Below are 23,198 nucleotides of genomic sequence, written 5' to 3' on the forward strand. Positions count from 1 at the left end.
CCGGGAGATGGAGTCCCGCGCGGGGCATGCCGGGAGCGAGGCGCGGGGCAGGCTGGGAGATGGAGTCCCGCGCGGTTCAGGCTGGACGCAGGTTCACTTTCCCAGAAGGCCCCGCGCGGAGAGCGGCCGCCGTGAGTAAGATGGCGGCGGGTCCTGGGCCTCGCTGAGGCGGCGGCTCGGGACCGGGATGGAGCCTCCGGCCTCGAGTCCTGAGCGGCTGTTTGACGCGCACCGGTGAGAGCCCCGGGGGGGGGGGGGTGTCTCGGCTGGGGGACTGGGGAGGGGGGGGACTGGCCTGGCTGGCAGAGGAGTGGGGGGGGTCTCACTCGGGGGGGTTGGCCTGGCTGGCAGAGGAGGGGGGGGGTCCCGCTTGGGGGGGGGCTGGCCTGGCTGGCAGAGGAGTGGGGGGGGGGGTCTCACTCGGGGGGGCTGGCCTGGCTGGCAGAGGAGGGGGGGGTCTCACTCGGGGGGGCTGGCCTGGCTGGCAGAGGAGTGGGGGGGGTCTCGCTCGGGGGGGGTTGGCCTGGCTGGCAGAGGAGTGGGGGGGGGTCTCACTCGGGGGGGGCTGGCCTGGCTGGCAGAGGAGTGGGGGGGGTCTCACTCGGGGGGGGGTTGGCCTGGCTGGCAGAGGAGGGGGGGGCACCGCTTGGGGGGGGTTGGCCTGGCTGGCAGAGGAGTGGGGGGGGGTCTCACTCGGGGGGGTTGGCCTGGCTGGCAGAGGAGTGGGGGGGGTCTCACTCGGGGGGGGTTGGCCTGGCTGGCAGAGGAGTGGGGGGGGGTCTCGCTTGGGGGGGGTTGGCCTGGCTGGCAGAGGAGTGGGGGGGTCTCACTCGGGGGGGTTGGCCTGGCTGGCAGAGGAGTGGGGGGGGTCTCACTCGGGGGGGGTTGGCCTGGCTGGCAGAGGAGTGGGGGGGGTCTCACTCGGGGGGGGTTGGCCTGGCTGGCAGAGGAGTGGGGGGGGTCTCGCTTGGGGGGGGTTGGCCTGGCTGGCAGAGGAGGGGGGGCACCGCTTGGGGGGGGTTGGCCAGGCTGGCAGAGGAGTGGGGGGGGGTCTCACTCGGGGGGGTTGGCCTGGCTGGCAGAGGAGGGGGGGGCACCGCTTGGGGGGGGTTGGCCTGGCTGGCAGAGGAGTGGGGGGGTCTCACTCGGGGGGGGCTGGCCTGGCTGGCAGAGGAGTGGGGGGGGTCTCACTCGGGGGGGGGGGGGGGCTGGCCTGGTTGCGGGGGCTGTTGCCAGGGGCTGGTGTCGGACCCTGACCCGAGCTCTCTTTCCCTGTCAGGTTTCCCAGCGATGGTTTCCTGCTGCTGGCTCTGCTGCTCTACGCTCCCGTGGGGCTCTGTCTGCTCCTCCTGCGCCTCTTCATCGGCATCCACGTCTTCCTGGTCAGCTGCGCCCTGCCTGACAGCCTGCTCCGGAGGTTAGGGTGGGTGCGGGGCTACCCGGGGAGGGTTGGGTCTCTTGTCAGTCACCCACCCCAAAAATCCAGCAAATAACCATCCCTGACCTGTCTGCAAGGCGGTCCTGTGGAGCCCCCCAGTTCCCCATGGAGTTGGAGCTGCCTCTCCCTGGCCCGCTGGGGCTTGTGCTGTTAGGTGTGGTGTGCAGGTTGGCATTGTGGTTGCCCTGTCCTGGTGCCTTTTGTGCTTACCAGGCCTTTCATCCCCGGTCCCAAGCAAGGAGGCGCCTTTGCTGGTGACTCTAGGGCCTGAGCCCCATGATACGTGCAGCCTGACAACAGGTATCTTTTGCCCCAGTGACAGACTGCAGCAAGTGCACCCGCAGCCACTCCCTCACGATTCCAGTGCTGAGCTCTCCCCACACAGTTCTGGTAGTTAGTGCCCCTGCTATCTCAGCCCTGAGCTTCCTCCCATTCACCCTGCCCCCCCCCCCCCCCCCCCCCGACACACCTCTGGTGCCCCTCAGTCCTAATCCTGCAGTGTCTGTATAGCCCTTGCTAGTCTCGTCTTTATTCACTGGTCATCAAACCAGTTCTGGTCACAATGGGGTTGGGGGGGGTCTCTGTTCCTGTTGTTAGGTTTATCGTGCGTGTGATGTGTTCGGTGCTGGGTCTGTTTGTGCGGCAAAGTGACCCCCATCTTCGGGATGCCAATGTCAGGGTTTATATTGCCAACCACGTGACGCACTTCGACCACAGTGTCATCAACCTACTGACCTCGTGCAATACCGTGAGTCATACAGGGGTCTGGGGCTGCGCCCTTCAGCCTTTCCCCTAGGAGAAGCATTTAGTGACCTGTTCAGGGATTGGGGACTGGCTCCTGGGTCTCTCTTTATTAGTGAATAATGGAACAAACCTTGAGCTGCTCTTTAGGCTTGTGTGTTGTGCTGTTGGGTTGTGGTTCGTTCAAGTAAAGGAGGAGCACAGAACCGGGCCACCCAAGCAGCATGTAGCCTCAGCCTCCCCTTCCTGGCTCTTTAAAGAGACGTGAGCGGAAGCACAGCTGGGTCTGGGGCTTTCCCAGGGTGCTGACTGTTTCCTGTGAGTACAGAGGGCCGCCTGCATCTGCCCAGGAAGCACTCAGCGATGCTATGTGATGAGGGTCTAGCCAAATAACACTGCTGACAATAGAAATAATAAACACCAGCACTATCAAGCAATTATAAAAATTAATCATGAAGAATAACGCCGTTAACAGTAGAATACCTTTTATTTACATATTTTTGGATGTTTTCTATATTTCAAATATATTGATTTAAATTACAACACGGAATACAAAGTGCTCACTTTATATTTTTTTATTTCAATTATTTGCACTATAAAAAAAGTGTTTTCAGTTCACCTAATAGAAGTACTGTTGCAGTCTCTTTATCATGAAAGTTAAACTTACAAATGTAGAATTATGTAAAACAAAAAGAAACTGCATTCAGAAATAAAACAATGTAAAATTTTAGAGCCTGCAACTCCAATCAGTCCTACTTCTTGTTCAGCCAGTCGCCCAAACAAGTTTGTTTACATTTGCAGGAGATAATGCTGCCCACCTCTTGTTTACAGTGTCACCTGAAAGTGAGAACAGATGTTCGCATGGGGCTGTTGTAGCTGGCATTGCAAGATATTTACATGCCAGATGCGCTAAAGATTCATATGTCCCTTCATGCTTCAGCCACCATTCCAGAGGACACGCGTCCATACTGATGACTGGTTCTGCTCTATAACAATCCAAAGCAGTGCAGACCGATGCATGTTTGTTTTTATCATCTGCATCAGATGCCACTACCAGAAGGTTGATTTTCTCTTTTAGTGGTTTGGGGTCTGTAGTTTCCGCATTGGAGTGTTGCTCTTTTAAGACTTCTGAAAGCATGCTCCTCGCCTCGTCCCTCTCAGATTTTGGAAGGCACTTCAGATTCTTAAACCTTGGGTCGAGTGCTGTACAGTAACTCCTCACTTTAAGTCGTCATGGTTAACGGTGTTTTGTTATTTTGTTGATCAGTTAGGGACCATGCTCATTTAAAGTTGTGCAATGCTCCACTCTTGCGTTGTTTGGCTTCCTGCTTTCACCACAGCTGGCTGCCTCCCTATGCTCACCACAGCACGTCCTCCTGCTGGCAGACCCTGCGGGTCAGTGCCTTCCCCTGCCTCCTGCCCGTGGCAATCAGCTGGCTTGCCACATTTTGGGGGCAGAAGGGAGGGGGGAGGAGCGAGGACTTGACGTGCAGGTTCTTTTCCACCCCCCATGCCGCAAGTCAGCTGATTACCCTGGGTAGAAGGCATCCCCCCTCCCTCCCTTGCCTCCTGCCCGCGGCCATCAGCTGGCTTCTGGCTTTTTGGGGGCAGGAGGGAAGAGCGAGGACTCAGCGCATAGGCTCCCCCTCCATTCTAAATGCCACAAGCCAGCTGATTGCCCAAGGGAGGGGGGAGGAACGAGGACTCAGCGTGCAGACTCCCCCTCTTTCCCCTGCCTCCTGCCCAGGGCAATCAGCTGGCTTGTGGCATTTAGAAGGGGGGGGGAGGAGTGAACACTCAGCATGGGAAGTAAAGGGGGAGGAGGTGTGGGGGAAGAAGAGGCAGATCAAAGATGGGAGAAAGGGAGGAGTGGATGGGCTAAGGGTTGAGCTCCCACCCCTGGTGCTTTTAGAGTAGGGGAAGCTGCCGCTGCTACGCAATGTGCTTCTCCCAGCCTAACAGCACCTTCAGCCTCCTTGCCTGCCTCATCTCCAGTGCCAGTGGGCTGTGCCCGTGTGGGGTGAGCTGGGGGCACCTCCCAACTCAAGTACAGTACCTGTATTAAATTGCTTTTTAAAAATGTACATAATGCCTTTTGTATGGCAAAAAATTTTCCCTGGAACCTAACCCCCCCATTTACATTAATTTTTATGGGGAAATTGGATGTGCTTAACATCGTGTCACTTAATGTTGCATTTTTCAGGAACATAACTGCAACGTTAAGTTGTAGCTATCTTTAGAAATCTCACATTTGCGTTTTGTGAAATCTGCAGTGAAAGTGTTCTTAAAACAAACAACATGCTGGGTCATCATCTGAGACTGCTATAACGTGAAATATGTGTCGAAATGTGGGTAAAAAACAGAGTAGGGAGCATACAGTTCTTCCCCCAGGAGTTCAGTAACAAATTTAATTAACACATTTTTTAACAAGTGTCATCAGCATGGAAGCTTGTCCTCTGGAATGGTGGCCAAAGCATGAAGGGGCATACCAATTTTTAACATATCTGGCACATAAGTACCTTGCAATGCCAGCTACAAAAGTGCCATGCAAATGCCTGTTCTCACTTTCTGGTGACATTGTAAATAAGAAGCGGGCAGCATTATTTCCTGTAAATGCAAAAAAACTTGTTTGTCCTAGCGATTGGCTGAACAAGAAGTAGGACTGAGTGGACTTGTAGGCTCTGAAGTTTTACAATGTTTTGTTTTTGAATGCAGTTATGTAACAAGAAGAAAATCTACATTTGTAAGTATCACTTTCATGACAAAGAGATTGCACTACAATATGAGATGAATTGAAAAATACTACATCTCTTCCTCGATATAATGCTGTCCTTAGGACCCAAAAAATCTCACTGCGTTATATTGAACTTGCTTTGATCCACCGGAGTGCACGCGCACACACACACACACACCTCTCCCCCGGAGCACTGCTTTACTGTGTTATATCCAAATTTGTGTTATATCAAGTGGCGTTATATCGAGGTAGCGCTGTATTTCTTTTGTTTATCATTTTTACACTGCTAATATTTGTAATAAAAAATAATATACATTTGGATTTCAATTACAACACAGAATAGAATATATATGAAAATGTAGAAAAACATCCAAAATATTTAATACATTTCAATCAGTATTCTATTGTTTAATAGTGCAATTAAACATGATGAATTTTTTAATTGCAATTATTTATTTTTTTAGTTAATCGCGTGCGTTAACTGCAATTAATTGATAGCCCTAATAAGCACTCTCCCCTGAAAGGACTTGTACTTTGCGGAGTCCTGAAAGACAGCACACTTGGTGTGGGGAGGGATGATAAATCTTGTACCCAAGGCCCCTCTCCTCCCATTCACAGCTGGGGGCCATTTGGAGGACACCCGGCTGCTGATGCTGCTGCAGTGTCGGGGGCAGGAAGGGCTCTCAGGCAGTCAGGACACAAATCGACCAGCAGGCTGGAGTCTTAGCAGGGAGACCAGGTGGGGGTCACTAATTTGCCCTTGCTCTTCTCTTGCAGCCTGCGCTGAATGGCACGCCGGGTTTCATCTGCTGGTCGCGGGGATTCATGGAGCTGGGGGCGGTGGGGAGCCGGGCAGAGCTGGTGGATTCCCTGAAGGTGTATTCGTCCCATGGGGGGAATCCACCTCTGCTGCTGTTCCCAGAGGAGGCAGCCACTAATGGCCGAGTTGGCCTTCTTCGCTTCAGGTAGTGGTGGTGGGGGATGTTCCTGGGGACAGGACTGCCTTAGCCCATCTCTGTGGCCCTTGTTAATCACTGAGATGTTTCGTTTTCAGCTCCTGGCCATTCTCAATCCTGGACATGATTCAGCCTGTGGCTCTGCAAGTTCAGAGGCCCTTAATTGCTGTGGTGAGTCTAGAGGTGTGGGGAAAAGAGCCCCTAGCCCATAATGGGTGTGTATAGCTTAGGGGGGTCGTGGCTAGAGGGTTACTATTACCGTTACTTTGTGCCCTGTGGCCTACTCCTGTGCTTTGGGGTTCTTTCCTTCCATGTCAGACATCTCGGTGGCCATGCGAGGCAGGCGTTCTGCTTCCTCCCAGGGAATTTCATTGACATCGGCTCTGCCTTTCACACACCTCTTAAGTTCCAGTGGCGGTATTGGTACGTTTGTGATCTATCGACCTGCTAGGCAAGGCTCCTCTCTGGGTCCCATCACTAGTATCTTAACACCCCACCAATTTTAACACACTTATTCTCACAATACCCCATGAGATCAGGAAGCGCGATTATCCCCTGTGGGACTACATAACCCTTCCGCCGGGCACACGGGGCTGAGTTCAGGGCTTGCACATGAAGCACAGCCCGGTTCTCCTCTCGGACGCTAGTGTTAATATGTTGACTGTGACACCGTCAACTGGGTTGCAACCATGACGTTTTCAGCTCCCTTAAAGCTGTGACTTGGGGCGTGAGGAGAGGGAAACTGATTTAACAGAGGCAGCGATAAAGTGCTGGGCTGAGGGAAAGGAAGGAGTTGCTCTGTAATGGGCAGAGGTGGATGGGTGGTTATACAGCTGTCACGTGGAGCCAGAGCTAGCACCCCCTCTTGGGCAAGCAAAGACACCCTTATCCATGAATATTTGCTCAGGCTGAAAGCTGGGGCCTGGGTCAGTCTGACAAGTGCAGATTCCCTCTCTCAGCAGCAGGGTCAGATGAGGCCTACTAAGCAGGCAGGGACCGCCTCTGGAAAGTGTGTTGTCAGAGCAGCTTGGCTTCCCAGACACCCATTAGACCCACAACTTAGAGCAGGAAATAAGGAAAGCAAAGGGACAGACTCTAAGAAGTAATGGACAAAAGCCCCCCACCCCACGTAAGTCTCTTTCATCCAGGGGTTGTCACTGGCTGTCAGGATAACCAAGGAAAGTTCCAGGAGTTCTAGCCACACAGTGCCAGGCTGTGAGAACCAAAGGCTAATTGAGGGGAGCTCCTTTGAAGTAAAATTGGCCAGCTGTTATCCATGCAGTCCTCAAAAGGTCTGGACCTACAGTGCTGATTGAAAGAAATGTGACTCTGTATCAGTTTCGTAAATGTTATTAAAACTATTGAACAAAATCCAGAAAATATCAGCTATGCGTCTGTTAATACTTCTAAACTGAACTACAAATTAAACAATATAACTATCAAATCAATTAGGTACTTTCAATACAGGATTGCAATTACATCACCAGATTAATACAACAAATAATCCGCCTTTATAAAGCCTGAGGAGGAAGCTGTCCATTTGTTCATAAACCCCAACTAAGGATATTACCAGTTAATCAAATGTATGATTTGGGAGCGTTAAATGTTTTAATACTGAAACCAAATTATTGAATGTTTAAACCACAGTTTCAGAGCCAGTTACAAAGCTGCTTCCTTGGCTTTCAGTTCTTGTGTTGTGGTCCTAAACCCCTCCTACTCCACTCTCCAACAGAGAGTTTATAACAAATTCCAACAAAACTCTGTGACGAGCGGAAGTTTAACCAGTCTTATGTGCCAAAAGTCACACCTGGCAGTAATTTTTTTTAGAGCTTCTAAACACGGAATGTAGGACATACTTTGATGGGTGTCTGAGACTTTAAAACTGAAGACCATTTCTCAGACACCCTTTGACAGCTTACAATTGGGGAATGTAAAGATTGGGACACCTCCCATTTAATACAAACCAAAGAGAAAAAGGAAATTCTCAAGGTAATGGAGCAGCAGTCCCTGAGCCAGACGGATGCTGCTGGCACATCGCTTCTTGCCAGTGGGGTCTCCTTTGAGTGTGGGGAGAGGCTTGTCTCTGGCTAATGTGGCCTCTTGATATATTGTGACTTACGTCATATCATTGGTGATTTGCGTACCACAGAGACTGTAAATCTGACTCTCCAAAATATCAGAAAAACAACATGGGACCACTTGGTGAGGAAGATGACATGGTCTTACCGGAGTGAAAAAGTCTTGAGATGATATTGTCACCAGTGTATGGAAAATTTGACCAAAAAATCCTATAAAAGTCTCTGAAGAGTCCTGGTAACAACCAGCCAGTCAACATTCATCCATTAGCAACATTAAAAATAAGTTAGACATCTTTTGGTCAAATTTTGTTATTACTCTCTCAACCAACAATTTAATAATCTAGATATGTAGGAATTACATCATAAGTCAAACACTTTGAAAGTTTCATCTTGATAGAGAAGTAACTTTAAAATCTCTCAGTGAAATCCATTTAAGAAATAAAAATAAGTTTAAAGTCTGAATTCCCATACAACCTATTTCTCTCACAAGGTCTTGACGGGTCTGGAAAATCAAGTTCTGTCTGGTCCAGGTGTTCTTTAGCTATGAATTGTCTGTGTAATAGGCATCCTAGTGCCCAAAACAGATCCAGGCAAGGTCACTGAGTCCAACATGCTTCCTTGCTATGATTCTGGCCAAGAGAGTAGGCCTTCCTGTGAGTCCAGAAAATTGTTCATGGTCCATAGGCCTGAAGTCATTGCCAGTCTTTCATCCGTGAGCAGGTTCTGTCAGTTACAGGTGGGGACGGGGACACACCTGTCTGCTCTGATGGTAGGAATGGGGCAAGCCCTGGAGCTATGTAATCGGTTGGTGCTAGTCCTATGCATGTCTCCTTGTCATAATCCACATCCCCAGTCATCTCAGTCCTTCTTAGTTCTGCCTGGTGAGAAAGCAGCCTGCCTGGATTTGCCTCAGGGCAGGTCTTTGCTGTGCTCTCTCCCTTCCTTTGGTCATGTCCGTGTGCTGGCTATGTGTGGCTCTGTCCCCAGCTGGAGTCTCACTGTGCTCTCTTCCCCAGAGTGTGGCCGACTCCTCCTGGATCACAGAGCTGCTCTGGACCTTCTTTGTTCCCTTCACAGTTTATCAAGTAAGGTACTATCTCTCGCTCTCCTTTGAGGAAGGGGGTGGGGCAGGGCCCTGCTGTGTTCATCTTATTCAGTCCTGCTGAGAGACCTTGCTGTGTCCCACTCCTGGGTTCGGGTCCCAGGCTGTCCAGCTGGGTGGCTGAGTCCCTGCTTTTCTCCTTTCCAGGTTCCTGGTGTGGGAGGAGCCTCTTTCTGGGCCCCTGGTTCCTGAGAGGGGTTCGTCCCCTGTTAGGGGGAGGGGGATCCAGTACCAGTGAGGGGTGCCTTGGTTTCCCTGAGTCCTTTTCCCCACATTTCTCTGCTGTCTTTCCCTTTTCAGCTCCTGCCTTCTCTGTGCTTCGGTGGTTCCCTGCAGCTGGCTCAGCCTTTCCCTCCAGTCAATCCCTCTCCCTGCTGGGAGGCTTTTCCTGACACTCCCCTTCTTCGCTCATTTGAGCAATTCAGGCTGGGCCCCTCTCCCTGTGAATCCCCCTCGGCTGGCACAGCGGCTCAGCCTGTCCATCTTACAGCATACAGCTGAGTTTGGGGGTATCAGTGAGCAAAACCTCCCCTGCTCTTGAGGGCACAGTCCCTGAATAGGGCCACCTGCTGGGCTCTTTCCCTCTGTCCTCTTCTTCCTCATTGTGTCAGTGCAGGCTAAAGAATCCCTCAAAGAGAGGGAGAGCTGGATCTGGGGGAGCTCTCTTCCCTTCGCTGGGCCGGGGAAAGGCTCCAAGTGGAGTCTGTCCCAGCAGAGAGCCCGGGGCAGGCTGTGTCCTTTTCCCGGGGCAGGCTGTGTTACATGTTGCAGTTTCCTGCCCACGCCTTGGGTCTGACCCTGGTGCCTCTGCGTTCTCGTTGCCCTCATTGGGGCAGCAGCTCCTCCCAGTTTGGGTCTGGGAACCACATTAACAGGCCGCTGACACCCCTTTTCCTGGCAGTTAATGAGTCTAAATCAAATGGGCTCAATTCCTCCCCTGGCAACCCCCCTTCCCAATCCACCTCCCTCTGCTTGCGTTGCTGCCCCTGGGGCTTGGCCCTGGTGCTGGGCCTGGGCAGCTCGGTTTCACGGTGGACTCAGGGAAGGGCCATGGGGCCAAGGCTCTCAGCCACGCCAGGAGCAGTCAGCCCAGTGCTGTTGTCTCCCATCAGGTGGATGCCGCCTGTCTTCAGACAAGCTGATGAGCCGAACGAGGAGTTTGCGCTCCGAGTTCAGGAGGTAGGAGGGGCTTGGGGGAGGGAGAGCTGGGCCTGCTGCAGTTGCAGGGCATCCTAGAGGGACTGGATCGGTGGGTGTGAGCAGTGTCTAAGTGTTGGGGACAGAGAACATCTCCAGGGAGGGGCCAGGGTGTGTCTCTGGATGGAGGAGGTATCCCTGGGCCCGTATTTGTTACCCCTGAATTTGCCATATCCTTCATGGCCTGCTGTTTGTTTGCCCCTCCACAGCTCAAGGGGGAGCTAACTTCAGTGGACATGGGCAGGCTGGCTAAGGGGAATGAAGGTATAGAAATGGAATTTACCACAGCAGAGAGAGCTGGCACGTGACACTGCTAGGCAGGTAGCAAGGATTTCTAATCTGTCAAATGCAGAGTGCTGCTGTCTGGCACGAATAGCTAACAGAGTGCCAGTATTTGTGGTAATCTCCCTGTTACTCGCGCACTCTCGGACACCCTACCTTTATCTTTCTGTGGGCTCAAGGCATAACCTAGTTAATGTAGGCACCCACACCCTTTCCCAGTTCCTAGGGCTCAGGGCGTACTCTTCTGCAGGGCCTTTTACCAGCAAAAAGCTCCTTACACAGTAATATCCTTAAACTCTATTTATTAACAGTTACCAAAAGAGAATACACATGCTAAGCATACAATGCTCACCGCTCCCAATAAGGCATGCACATTTTTCCTGGTGGCCAGTCAGGATCAGGTTGTCCAGGGCAGTGGTTCTCAACCAGGGGTACTTGTTCCCTTGGGGGTACACAGGTCTTCTAGGGGTACATCAACTCATCTAGATATTTGCCTAGTTTTACAACAAGCTTCCATAAAAGCACTGGCAAAGGTAATACAAACTAAAATTTCATACAGAAAAAATGAGTCAGCAATTTTTCAGTAATAGCGAAATAGTGAAAAGAACAAGGCGTACTGGGTTTTAGCCCACGAAGGCTTATGCCCAAATAAATGTGTTAGTCTCTAAGGTGCCACAAGTACTCCTGTTCCTTTTGCTGATACAGACTAACACGGCTGCTACTCTGAAACCTGTCAGTGGGCTGTGACACTTTCTTATTTTAATGTCTGATTTTGTAGGCAAGTAGTTTTTAAGTGAGGTGAACCTTGGAGGTACAGAAGACAAATCCGACTCCTGAAAGGGGTACAGTAGTGTGGAAAGGTTGAGAGCCACTGGTCCAGGGACTCCAGCTTCTGCACGAGATAGTTGTCAGGATGTTGAGGTCTGGCAGCTCTGATCTTGGGCTGTATCTGAATTAGGTTGCAAAGAATTTCTCTTTGGACCCCATTTAGTTAAACTTGAGTCCTGGTTAGCTACACCTTAACCCAGGGGCGGGCAAACTTTTTGGCCTGAGGGCCACATCAGGTTTCGGAAATTGTATGGAGGGCCGGTTAGGGAAGGCTGTGCCTCCCCAAACAGCCAGGTGTGGCCTGGCCCCTGCCCCTTTTCCCCCTACTTATTGCCCCCTGATTCCTCCCCCAGGATCCCTGTCCCATCCAACCCCCCTCTACCCCCTGACTGCCCCCAGAACCGCACCAAACCCATCCTCTCATTCCTGAATGCTCCCACCCCCACCCCCCGTGACTCCTGCACCATTCAACCACCCCTTCTCTCTGACTGCCCCTGACTGCCCCATCCAACGCCCCACCCCCTTCCTGACCGCCACCCAGGACCCCTGCACCCATCCACACACACACACACCCCGTTCCCTGCCCTCTGACTGCCCCGACCCCTGTCCACACCATTACCCCTTAACCACCATCCCAAACTCCACTTCCCTCTGTCCAACCCCCCCGCTCCGTAACTGCGCTGCCTGGAGCACTGGTGGCTATGGCGGGAGCCAGCCATGCCACCGCGCAGCACAGAGCACCGGGTCAGGCTGCAGCTCTGCAGTTGCGCTGCCTGGGCGGCGCAGTGAGCTGAAGCTGCGGGGGAGAGGGAACAGCAGGGGAGGGGCCGGGGGCTAGTGTCCCAGCCAGGAGCTCAGAGGCCGGGCCAGATGTGGCCTGCGGGCCGTAGGTTGCCCGCCTCTGCCTTAACCAATCATTTTAAACTAAAGTACTGCAAAATAATTCTTTGACCAGTCCTAACATATTGTGAAACAATTGTTTAACCAATCATACACCACCACCTTAGTTGATTTAAATCTTGCAAAATTAATCACGCGACAGATAGAAACAAAGAACCAGATAGACACTAGAGATAAACAGTAGAGAAGTGGGGACCATAGAGGCATAGCAATAAAGTAGGGATTTCACGATCACTCAGCTGTTAAGTGATTCCTTGCCAGGCAGAATGCATCAAACAACATTTTCTTTAAACATCTGAAGATCTGTTTCTTTACCTGATGGTGATGGTGCTATTAGGACAGGAACGCTGCCTTCTTAGCTGCCCCAAAATTCATTGTTTTAATGTAATTTAGATGGAATGGGAGCGTTTGACTTTCTGCCTCTTTGCTCCTGTCCTAATGTGGCAGCAGAAAAAGGCCTCAGACCTTACACTTGGTGCACCCGTGCATTTGTGGTGCTGCCCCACGTGCGCACCGATCCCTGGATCTTGTTGCCCTGGGCATGACTGCTGACTCTCTCCTGTGTGTTTTCTGTAGCTCTTGGCCGTGGAGCTGGGTGTGCTTTCTACGCGACTTACTGCTGCAGATAAAGCTGAGCATATGAAGAGGCTGAGACACACCCCACCTCACCTCTTTGCCCCAGGTGTGTCTGCCTTCCCTGCTGCAGAGCACGTGCCTGGACTCTGACAGAGCCCCACCCGTTGCCTGCTTTCTGCCTTGGTGGCTGCCCTGGTCTGCTGTCAAAGCTTCACACTTGGGGGAGGGAAAGGGACATTCTCCTCCAGTGCCAGCCTCCTCCCTGGGGAAGCAGGAGGCACTCCTAGGAAAGGGTGTTACCCCAGCCTGCCTGTCCAGACCGGGATAAGGGCAGACCTGGTGAGGTGGGGGGTCCCCTTATAGAACCTGTAGAAGCTAGAGATGCCAGCGGGTCATCGCTCCCCTGGCCAGCGTAGCTTGGGACCCTGCACTCTCCCTGGGCTGCCCATTCATGCCCTCTGTTCTTGCTCCTGCAGCCTCAAGCCAGTCCTTGGTTGCCAGGCCAAGGGCATCGCCCAGCCTGGCTGGTGTCGGGCCTCTTGCTCCCGAGGACGTGCGGATCACGGAGATGGCCCAGCAGGTCAAGGAAGTGCTCCCACATGTGTCTCTGGGAACCATCAGGAGAGACCTGGGTAAGCGCATACCTGGGACCTTCGTGCAGACCCTATGGGGCAGAGGCTGGCTGCTGTCCTTCATCTCCTGTCACAGAGCTCCACAACACCCGGCTTGGAGGCCTGGGGACTGCTGTGCTATGGGGTTTGTTGGGACATGGAGAACCCCTGCACAGGTCCCTTAGCTTCAGCAGCAGCTCCCCTTCTAACCAAGCCCCTGTGTCCCCACAGCCCAGACCAACTGCGTGGACACTACCATTGCCAACCTCCTGGAGGGCCAGGTGCCCCTACTCCCTGAGGACAAGGATCCGGAGCCTGGCCTGCTTGCTCCATCGACGTCCCAGACTCCAGCGGTCTCCAGCTCTCAGTGCCCTGCAGCTTCATCCTCCTCCAAGGTGCCTGCTGGTGTGACATCGAGAGGGGGACCTGGGGAGGCCGAACCTGCTAGCCCACAGGCACTCTCAGGGCTGCACTGGGGCCTGCCCCCAAGAGCTGGTAGCGGGTTTGAGAGAGCTGGGACTGCCAAGGAAGGAGATAAGTCAGGGCCAGGAACGGGGATGATGGGCTACCTCTCCCTCGCTAGACCCAACTCATGGCCTGGCAGTGTGGGGAGCTGGGCACCATGGGTTAGGTCAGCTGTGGCCATCCAAGCTCCGGCCCGTGATGCTAATGGGACTGGAGACTTCTGCAGCCTCTAGTGCTGACGCTCTCCATGAGAGGTGTGGGCGCTGAGGTCATGATAAGGTGGAGGGGGAGGTGCTGGGCTTCTTGGCAGCTTGCCTTGCCATGCAGTGTGGCTGCTCCCTGAATGCTCTCTTCCCCCAGCCCTCTGTGAAGCTCTTTGCGAAGTCCCCTGTGGAGAGGCATTTGTCCCTGCAGGAGCGGAAACATATGCTGTATGCCTACGCCAGGAGGTGAGTCCCTTCTGCATCTTAGGACCCCTGCCTCTGCCATGGTCACAGCAAGGGTGGTCGGCATTCCTGGGTCGGTATCTGCTCTGCCCAGCTCTGGGCAAGGGTGCTGATGCCCAGCAGAACCCTGCCTCCCAGCACAGAGTGGTGGCTAGGGGCACCGAGCTGTGCACAAAGCAGGCAGGAAAACGTGGCTGGATTTGGCTCTTTTTTCCAGCATGTGACCCTCTCCATGGTTCTGGGGCAGCTGTCACCAGTTTGTCAGCACCCATAGGACCATCTCCCTGGGCTGGACATAGGGCTATCCGCTCCCTGCTGTATTCAGTCAGTAAATTAAAGGATGGGCATATAATTAATGCCAGTCCATGTGACTTTATGGCAAATGGGGCTTGTCAAGCCGGATTTAATCCTTTGGTATTGTGAGTGTGGTTGATAAAGGTAACTGTGCACCTGTGGTGTGCCTGCACCACATTCTCGTTAGAAAATTAGCACCTGGCGTGTGGCAAAACGGGCTGATGAGGTCCTGGGGAGTACAAACCTGAGGAGCCATGAGTATGCATAGGAGTAAGGTGAGGATTCTCCTGTCTACGTGGCACTGGTGCAGCCGGTGCTGAAATGCCACCCCAGCTCTGGAGCAGCATTTTAAACAAGGGTGTTGGAAAACTGGAGAGGATAAAGAAAGGAGCCAGAGAAACGGTTGGCGGGTGGAGAAAATGCCTGGCAACTGGAGACTTACAAGTTCATTCTGTTTAGCTGAGTGAAAAGGAGACTGAGAGGTGACTTGATTTCACTGAGAGAAAATCCTGGGGACTAAAGGCTCTTGAATCTAGAAGAGAGAGGCAGAACAAGACCCACACTGGAGGTCAAAGTGTGTCAGACCTATTCCAATTAGAACTAAGGCCCATGAGGGTGATTAACCGTTGGAACAAACTCCCGGGGCAGTTGTGGATTCTCCATCTCTCAGGGATGAGGGAAAGCAGGTGCAGATAGAGCTGAGGGGAGAGGCTTTCCCTGTGGAGAATTTGACTCATTGATAGAACGGGGCTTCTCCAGTTCTTCTAGGGCATGTATCTCAGCACTCTCCTCAGAGCATCCAGACCTAACGACCATGTTGTTTTGCTTCCAGAGACAGAGTGCAGTGTGACCGGGGCTGACATGAACAGTCTTCTGTACCCTGGGAGTACTGGACTTACAAAGCCAGGCTTACAAAGCCAGGCTCCTGGGGGAAGCGGGGAGGGGTCCCTGACTGGGGATTCCACATAGGCAGGCCAAAGAGCCCTAGTTTCTGAAGAGGACTCCTGTGGGAGCCAAACCTTGGGGTACGTCTGGGTCTGCCTTTCTGGAACATACATTTTAGCCCATGCTAGTTCTTCAGTGTGTGTCAGCGTAGATCCCGCTGTGGGTGAGCATGCTCCTCAAGCACACCAGACCGGAGGCTTTTCAGAATAGCGGCGTCTGCCCCTACTGGCATGAGCCCTCTGCTGCCTCGCTCTCCCATACGATGCATGAAAGGTGGGGCAGCCGTGACCGCCCATGGCACTGAAATGCAGCCAGCAGTTCTCAGCTCAGGCTAAACTTTGTCAAAATTTCCAAAGTCCTCAGAATCGCTTCTATGGACTGTTTGTCAGCCATGAACTGATCCCACCATCGGGACTGATTTCCAGTGGTCAGACCTGCCCATACAAGCTCCTTATAGTGGACTCTGCCCTGTGGGTCCAGCCCGGTCCGTCCTGCGCTGGGCTCGTTCCCCTGAAGCATGGATGCTGTGGTTGTCTCTCTTACCTGGGGGAATTGCATACTCACTGTGCTTGGCTTTCTCTGCCAGACTGGGAGGTGTGAGACGCAAGGTTGAAACTCCACCTTCTGGAACAGTCCATGAAGGTCTTGTCAGAGCCCCTGAAACAAGCTCCAGCAGCAGCACCATCTTGGGCAGGCTCAGGCAGTGTCACAGGTGAGCACTGAGAACCCAGCACTGAGGAAGGATCCGTCAAAACACTGGCATTGAAGCCAGCCTCAGCGTCCATGTTGAAGCTGGCACCAGCACCTCTGGGGTCAAATTCAGGGACCAAGAGGGGCTGCTCTGAGCAGCGAGGTAGAAATGAAGAACAGACTGCAAAGCCTCCAAGCCCCATGCGAGATCAAGGGCTGGGGAGATGGAGCCCTGCCAGCATGGAGCCTGGCTCTGGAGAAGCACCTGAGCCACCCAGAGTCGATTGTACTCCTGCGACATGGTTTGGCCCTGTGGTATGCTGCAGCCCACCATGGCCAGCATGGAGAAGCCAGTCTCCACCATCGAGGAAAAGGAAGATCTCTCCTCCCTGCAACCCCCCCACCCCAAGCAGGCCATTGACATGTGAATACGAGGAACAACCAGCTCTGGGGCAGAGCAACGTGATACTGAAGATCTCCCCCGTTATCACCAGTGTCTTCAGCACTGGTGCCAGCACTGGATGACTTTAAATTGTTCCGGGAGCTTGAGTGTTGCTGAGACCCTCGGCATCTTGGAGAAATCTCACAAGCTGTTTGACCCCCTCTTGGCTTCTGGTCTAACAGGATTACCATCCCAGCCAACATGGGGAACTGCTGGACCCAGCTAATGGGCTGTGGCCACAGGGAAGCTAATGGTGAAGTGAGTTGACACGCAGTCCCTGGTACCAGCCTCCATGGGATTTGAGTTCTTGTGCACTCAGCTGACCCAGCCTCCTTTGTCGTATTTGCTAGGCAAGAAATTTTGAGGTTGAGCTAAAGCACAAGGACTCCAGATGTCTCGACCTACTTGGGAAGAATTCATACTCCAGCTTCGCTGCAGCTGTGCATGGCTAGCTGTCAGGCCCTGCTGGCCAAGTACAACTTCCTAACATGGGACAGCAGAGCAGAATTCAAGGATGTAAAGCAGCTGGTGGCAATGCTTCTGACCGTGGCCAGGTCGTTGGGCAACACAGTGACCACAGACAGTGCACTGTGGCTCCAGGCTGTGAATGAGGATGTACCCTGTGAAGGCTCCAAGCTGCTGAGCGAGACGGGGGCCAGCCCTCTGCACTCACTGAAGGACTCAAAAGCCACCTTGCACTCTCTGGGGCTTGCACCCCTCCATTCCACAGGCCATTGCATCCCCAGCCTCAGCAGCACTCACTGTCCTGCCACCCCATACAGTCGGAATGTCATGCCAAGAAGCTCCCAAGATACAACATGGGCACCAACCTTCCTTTTCCTTGGCAGCACACCTGCTCCGTCACACGTCAGTGGATCAACAAGACAGTCGAGAGCTGCACTGGACCCAGTCTAGAGAAAACAACCTTCAGAAGCTACCTAGCCCCATTCCACCTGGCATTGTCTACCATCACATCAGATAAATGGACGTTACAAATCTTTGCCTGGGGCCACCCATCGCTCTTCCATGAGAGCTTGCTACAAGCGGAAGAAGCCTTGTTGCTGCACCTAGAAGCCATGGCAAAGATCCCAACAGAGATTGGGGGAAGATGCTTCTACTCCTGGTATTTCCTCACTCCAAAGGAAAAGGGAGGTCGTCTTCCAATCCTAGACCTGAGGACGCTGACCGAACACATTCACTGTCTTGGGGTCAGGATGGGTAACACCTGCCTCCATCATCACCTCTCCCCAGGCTCAAGACTGGTTCGTAGCGCTTGATTTGCAGGGTGTGTACCCAGCCCACAGGAAGAACCTTAGATTCACAGTGGGGCCCGACCATTATCAGTGCAGGGTTCTGCCCTTCAGACTCTCCAGTGCTGAGTGTGCACCAAAGGTCTTGCTGTAAACACAGCATATGTAAGGAGACAGGGAATCCATTTCTGTCCAGGCCTGGACAACTGGCTGATCACAGACAGATCCCAGCAGGAGACAGGAACAGCCTTACAATACGACCTTTCCCTGTTCTCGCACCTAGGGCTCCTTGCGAATTAAAGAAATATCTCACACTGTTGCTGACAATAGAGTTCACAGGAGCTCCGACTGATTCCAGATCAGCCCGGGCCTACCTGCTGGAGGTTGGATTCCAGTTTCTTCAGTCAGAGGTAAATGATCTACAGGCAAGACTGACAGTGCATATGTGTCTGGGACTCTCAGGGCACATGCCGACATGCGCATACATGATGCCACTTGCCAGACTCCACCAATGGCCATCACAGCAGTGGCTGTGGTCCATTTAGTCCCCATCCAGACATCATGAACGAGTTGGTCACAGTCCCTCAGATCCTGGGAGAGCTCACCTGGGGAGCGTGAGAAAAGGGCTGGCATTCTCTGGCCACTCCCTGACAGCTCATATCATGGATACGTCAGGCACACGCAGATGCAAGGCATGTGGTCTCACAATGACTTGAACCTACCCATGACTGCCCTGGAGCCGAGAGCCTATGTAGCGTTCCTGCCCGTTCTGCTAAACTCCACCGTGCAAATCCTGACAGCACATCTGGGCAGCACTCGATCTTCCTGGAAGCCATCAAGCTCTAGGAATAGTGCCATCAACATGGCCAGCCCCACTGGCTGTCCCCCTTCCAGGGGTCGGCACTGACCTGGAATAGTACCATCCCACATGAGCCGACCCCACTGGCTGTCCCCCTTCGAGGGGTCGGCACTGACCTGGAATAGTACCATCCACATGGCCGACCCCACTTGCCGTCCTCCTTCCAGGGGTCGGCAACAGCTTGGCTGACTTCCTGAGCAGACCAGGGGGCTAGCCATGAGCGGTCCCTGCAGAAGTCCATCCTAGACTCCCACCATACACTTCTTGGCCACAGAGCACAACACCAAGGGTCTGAACTTCTGCTCCGGGGAGGCCTGAGCCCAGTTTCCCTGCTGGATGCCTTTCTCCCCTGACACAAGATAGACAGGACATGGCTATACTCATCCTATTAGCCCTTTACTGGCTGTGACGGTGCTGCCCGTGGGAGCCAGCTGAGGTCCCTCAATCAAGGTGAACTGCAAACCAAACGGGGCAAACAAACCCCAGAAGCTGGTGGTTATTCCAATACTTAGATTTACCAGCCAGCACAGAACAGCTTCTATAGTACCTCTCTGGTTACTCAGAAGTCCAAACAACACAGTTCCCTTAAAGTACCCAGCCTCAGGCCTCCATCCAGACTCTCCTGTCAGATATGATGATGATTCCTGAAAATCTTACTTCATCATATAAAAGAAAAGATTATTCCAATCTCAAAGGATCAGCCACACACTCAGGTCCAATTATAACTTAGATCTTACCCAAAATACATGCTATAGTCACAAGCTAAAATTTATGTAAAAAGAAGAGAGAGAGAATGTTGGTTAAAAGATAAACTCAAGTCTGTATGTATATTAAATTCTTGAGGTTCAGATGCATAGCAGAGGTGAGCTTGTAGTTGCCAAAAGTCCTTTTAGAAACAGTCCATAGGCTATAGTCCTATTTCCATATTCAGGGGGCTCCAGTCAATGACTGAGGATCTCAATCCTTGTGGCTTAAGGTTTCCCCCTCTTGAAACCCAAAGCAGATCTGAGATGAAGAAGGATTGTGTCCCAGGGTTCTTATACATTTCCAGCAGCCTTTCGGCCTGAGAAAACAATAGGCTTAATTCTCCTTCCAAACATCCTGGCAATTAGCACAGGGTAATTTATCCATTAAACAGTTCACAACCTTCAAAGAGACATATAGACAATAATACTATTTCACTTAAATATCATAAATGCTAATATTCCTTTTTTGATCTTTGAATTAAAACTATAGCAATAGACAAGACTTGTTTGCTTACATCACAAGACCTGAGCAAACATCTACCCTTGAGAGCTCTAACAATGCAGACTGCATTTCAAAGCTTTATTTATTTACATATTTTCCTAACCAGTCCTTAAGATTCACCCGTGGGTCAGGTCAGTCGGTGAGGTGAGTTAATTAACTCTTTCTGGCCCGGTCATCTTTCAGTGAGATATTATATCACACTCATAACGTCACACTGGCCAAGAGAGTTTTGGCTCTGACCTGTTACAAATGTCCTGGGGTGGCGTCCTCCCCTCCCCCAGTATTCCTCCCGGCTTGTATCAGTATAATAGCTCAGAACCAAGATCGGGGATGCACTGAGAGGGCCTGGATGCTGGCTGGCTGAGCTCTACTGAACTTGCAGGGTGCAGTTGCTGCCAGGATATTTTTATGTAAAACAAGAAAACTTGCACCAGGAAAGCTTATTCCTCGAAATGGAAGAAATTCTCCAAATGGGCAACTCCCTGTTATGCTGACCCAGCAGAAGCTCTTGTGCCAAAGATCTTGTGCTAAATTCTGCTTTACCTCTCACCTTGCTGCAATATCTGCGCGTCACACCGTGGTACAGTTGTATTCTGACTTCTCCCACCCTATGGCATCAGAATTCCTCCAGGGGCCTCCTTTATGCTTGTCTTCCAGTTAGAGACCTGACTCACGTGGGACCGATTGTGATAATGGGGCCTAAAAATTTACCGTAATTATAAGCTCAGTTGTATTAAAAAAAAAAAAAAAAAGGTATGTGAAAGCTCCTAAGACATCACAATAACCTGTAACATTCTGCCTAGGAGTTAACCGTCCGCCACCTGACTACCAAGATGGTCTGGCTATCACCTCAGCTTGAAGGTCAGCAAGCGCCAAGTCTTTCCATGTCCTTCCACAGGGACATGGTGGCGCTGAAACTGTGCCCAGGTTCCACCCTATGGTGGTCTCAGAATTCCACCTGACCCAGCCCGTTACCTACCCGTCGTCTGCATGCTTTGCACATTGCCAAAGCTGTGCTGTTACCCAACAACCCAGGCCTTTCAGGGTTCCTCTTTGTGGCCATATCACAGGGCATCTCCAAGTGGAACACACCATGCAGAGCCACCTGCTTTCAGCTGCCTAGGGAGGCTCTCCCTTCAGATGGCCAGGCACACTCCACTAGGGATCGAGCAGCAGCACCTGCCTGCTTCCAGACTGCTGCACGCTGCAAGGCAGCTGGGTTAAACGTTGTGTGCTTGCTAAGGCAGCCGGCCACATGCCAAGTTCAGGAGAGCAGAGCTGATGTCTGTTCGATTGGCTCACCCTCATCGTGCAGAGAGGGTGCTGCTTGCCAGCCACCTGCAGAGGGATCCACGCTGACACGGAGCCGAAAAGCAGAGAGCTGTTACTTACCCCCCAGGGAGTGGTTCCTCGTGACCTGTCACTGCTCTCGCAGTCCTCAGCCATCTGGGCTTTGGACTGCGAGGGGGTGGCAGGAGGGTCATGGCCACATCTCGAGGAACCATGGTGCTGCAGGGTAAGTGCCTGGTCCCTGCGCTTTAGTCAGATGCAAGTAATGGGGCTGAGGGCGGGGTAATGGGGGCCTGTGCTCTACAGAAGGTTGGAGCCGATAAGCCACTGATCCCTTCCAACCTTCAGGGGACCCAGAGCAGAGTGGAGGGAGTGCGAGCGTGGAGGGTCACCCTTCACCATGGAGGCACTGCCCCCTCCCTCCGTTACATGGTGCTGGGACTGAGTTATTCCCCCAAGCCCAGTCTGGTGGTTTCTGAACCCAGGTCCTCTGGGCTGTTGCTGGGGAGGCAGCTCCCCTCAGTCTGATGCCATCTGAATAGAACCCAGGAGTCCTGGCATCCAGTTCCTGATGTGAATAGGAGGCTGCTCCAGCTGCCATCCTGGGGGCGATCCACTCCCTCCCCGCACTCCTCTGCTGCCTGACTAATGGACTCTTCCTGCCCCACAGGAGATACACGGAGAAATATGGGATGCCGCGGGGTGATGGGAGCCACTGAGGCGCCCCTCACCCTCCTGCCTGTGGCGTGCGCAGGGCTCGGGCCACTGGGAGCGTGACCTCAGCATGGCCATTTTGCATGAATCACAGCACTGCAGTGGGATCCCAAAGCCTCCGAACCAGCACGCTTGAGATTCAGCGGGGCCTTCGTGGCGTGTGCCAGCCCAGGCAGGCAGTGCTCAGCTGCCCACGGTGGGGCAGTAAGTGCCTGTGTATCCCCACATCACACCCGACCTGCCTCCGGCGAGCCACATGGGATTGGAGAGCTGAAACTGGGCTGCCCACGGGGGACTGGACTCCGCATCAGCCTCGCCCAGCTGCCTCCACTTGGGCTGTTGTTAAACTGGGCAAAGGGGGTTTCTTCTCAGCCACAAAAAATAAATCTGACTCTATTATGGCCAGGTCCCAGGGCTTGAGATCTCCGGCGGGGGAAGCCTGCTGACCTCTCTGGGGAGGCAGGGGGAAGGGAGGGGAGAGGGGCTCCTCTTCCAGGCCAAGCTTTAACCAATGGGGCCCAGTGTTCCGGTCCCAAAGCTGTCTAGGCCTCAGATGTGCCCCAGAGCTGAGCTCGGGGAGTGCCCTGGAGAACTGCAGGCCCTGTAGCATTGGTGGCTGTAGGCCACATTTACTTCAAGTGTCTCTGTCCCTGTTCTCAGTCCTCTGGTGCCCATGTGCCCTGGCCGTACTTGGGCTGATGCCTCTCACTTGGCATTGTTAGATGGTCAGAGGTACCGGGGGGGGGGGGGTGCTGGACAGGCTCGTTTGGGGGCGATGCCCAACAGCTGGAGAACGAAGGGCATGCCATGCAGCGATCTGAGAATCTCCACGTGGGCAGAGGACAAGCAGTGCCCGAAGGAGCATGCTCCCTGGTGCCTCCCACGTGCTCCCGGTGTGGGGTGGTGAGAGTGGACAGGTTCCACCCTCTTAGAACTGTTCTTTGCCTGGCATCTGAGCGCTGCCCTGCTGCGCAGCTCTTCCCCCAGCTGCTCAGGGGTCTCTGACCCTCCTGGAGCAGGGGAGAGAGGGCTGGTGCAGGGTCCACAGGCCCAGGAGCATAGATGTGTGTTCCTGGAGCTTTAGTTCCATCCTCTGGGTGGAGTGAATGGCC

General features: G+C 53.1%; 1 protein-coding gene across 4 annotated transcripts; it reads left to right on the forward strand.

The window, feature by feature from the left end:
• Positions 1-93: 93 nt before the first annotated feature.
• Positions 94-22,487, forward strand: AUP1 (AUP1 lipid droplet regulating VLDL assembly factor). Of its 4 annotated transcripts, none has more exons than XR_003998299.1 (13): positions 94-234; positions 1,280-1,423; positions 2,036-2,186; positions 5,691-5,878; positions 5,968-6,040; positions 8,964-9,037; positions 10,162-10,228; positions 12,833-12,938; positions 13,309-13,464; positions 13,675-13,838; positions 14,269-14,357; positions 15,481-15,673; positions 22,043-22,487. XR_003998299.1 is itself a non-coding variant. In XM_030547070.1 (12 exons), exons 1-12 carry the CDS (start codon positions 188-190, stop codon positions 22,089-22,091), a joined length of 1,308 nt encoding a protein of 435 aa, XP_030402930.1. In that variant the 5' UTR covers positions 95-187; the 3' UTR covers positions 22,092-22,487. The 4 variants fall into 4 exon arrangements, 2 of the variants coding, with proteins under 2 accessions (XP_030402930.1, XP_030402931.1); XR_003998300.1 differs by lacking the exon at positions 15,481-15,673 and adding an exon at positions 20,886-21,598; XM_030547070.1 differs by lacking the exon at positions 15,481-15,673 and having other exon boundaries at positions 95-234.
• Positions 22,488-23,198: the final 711 nt, after the last annotated feature.

Source organism: Gopherus evgoodei, unplaced genomic scaffold (genome assembly GCF_007399415.2).
Source record: "Gopherus evgoodei ecotype Sinaloan lineage unplaced genomic scaffold, rGopEvg1_v1.p scaffold_52_arrow_ctg1, whole genome shotgun sequence".
Lineage (NCBI taxonomy): Eukaryota > Metazoa > Chordata > Testudines > Testudinidae > Gopherus > Gopherus evgoodei.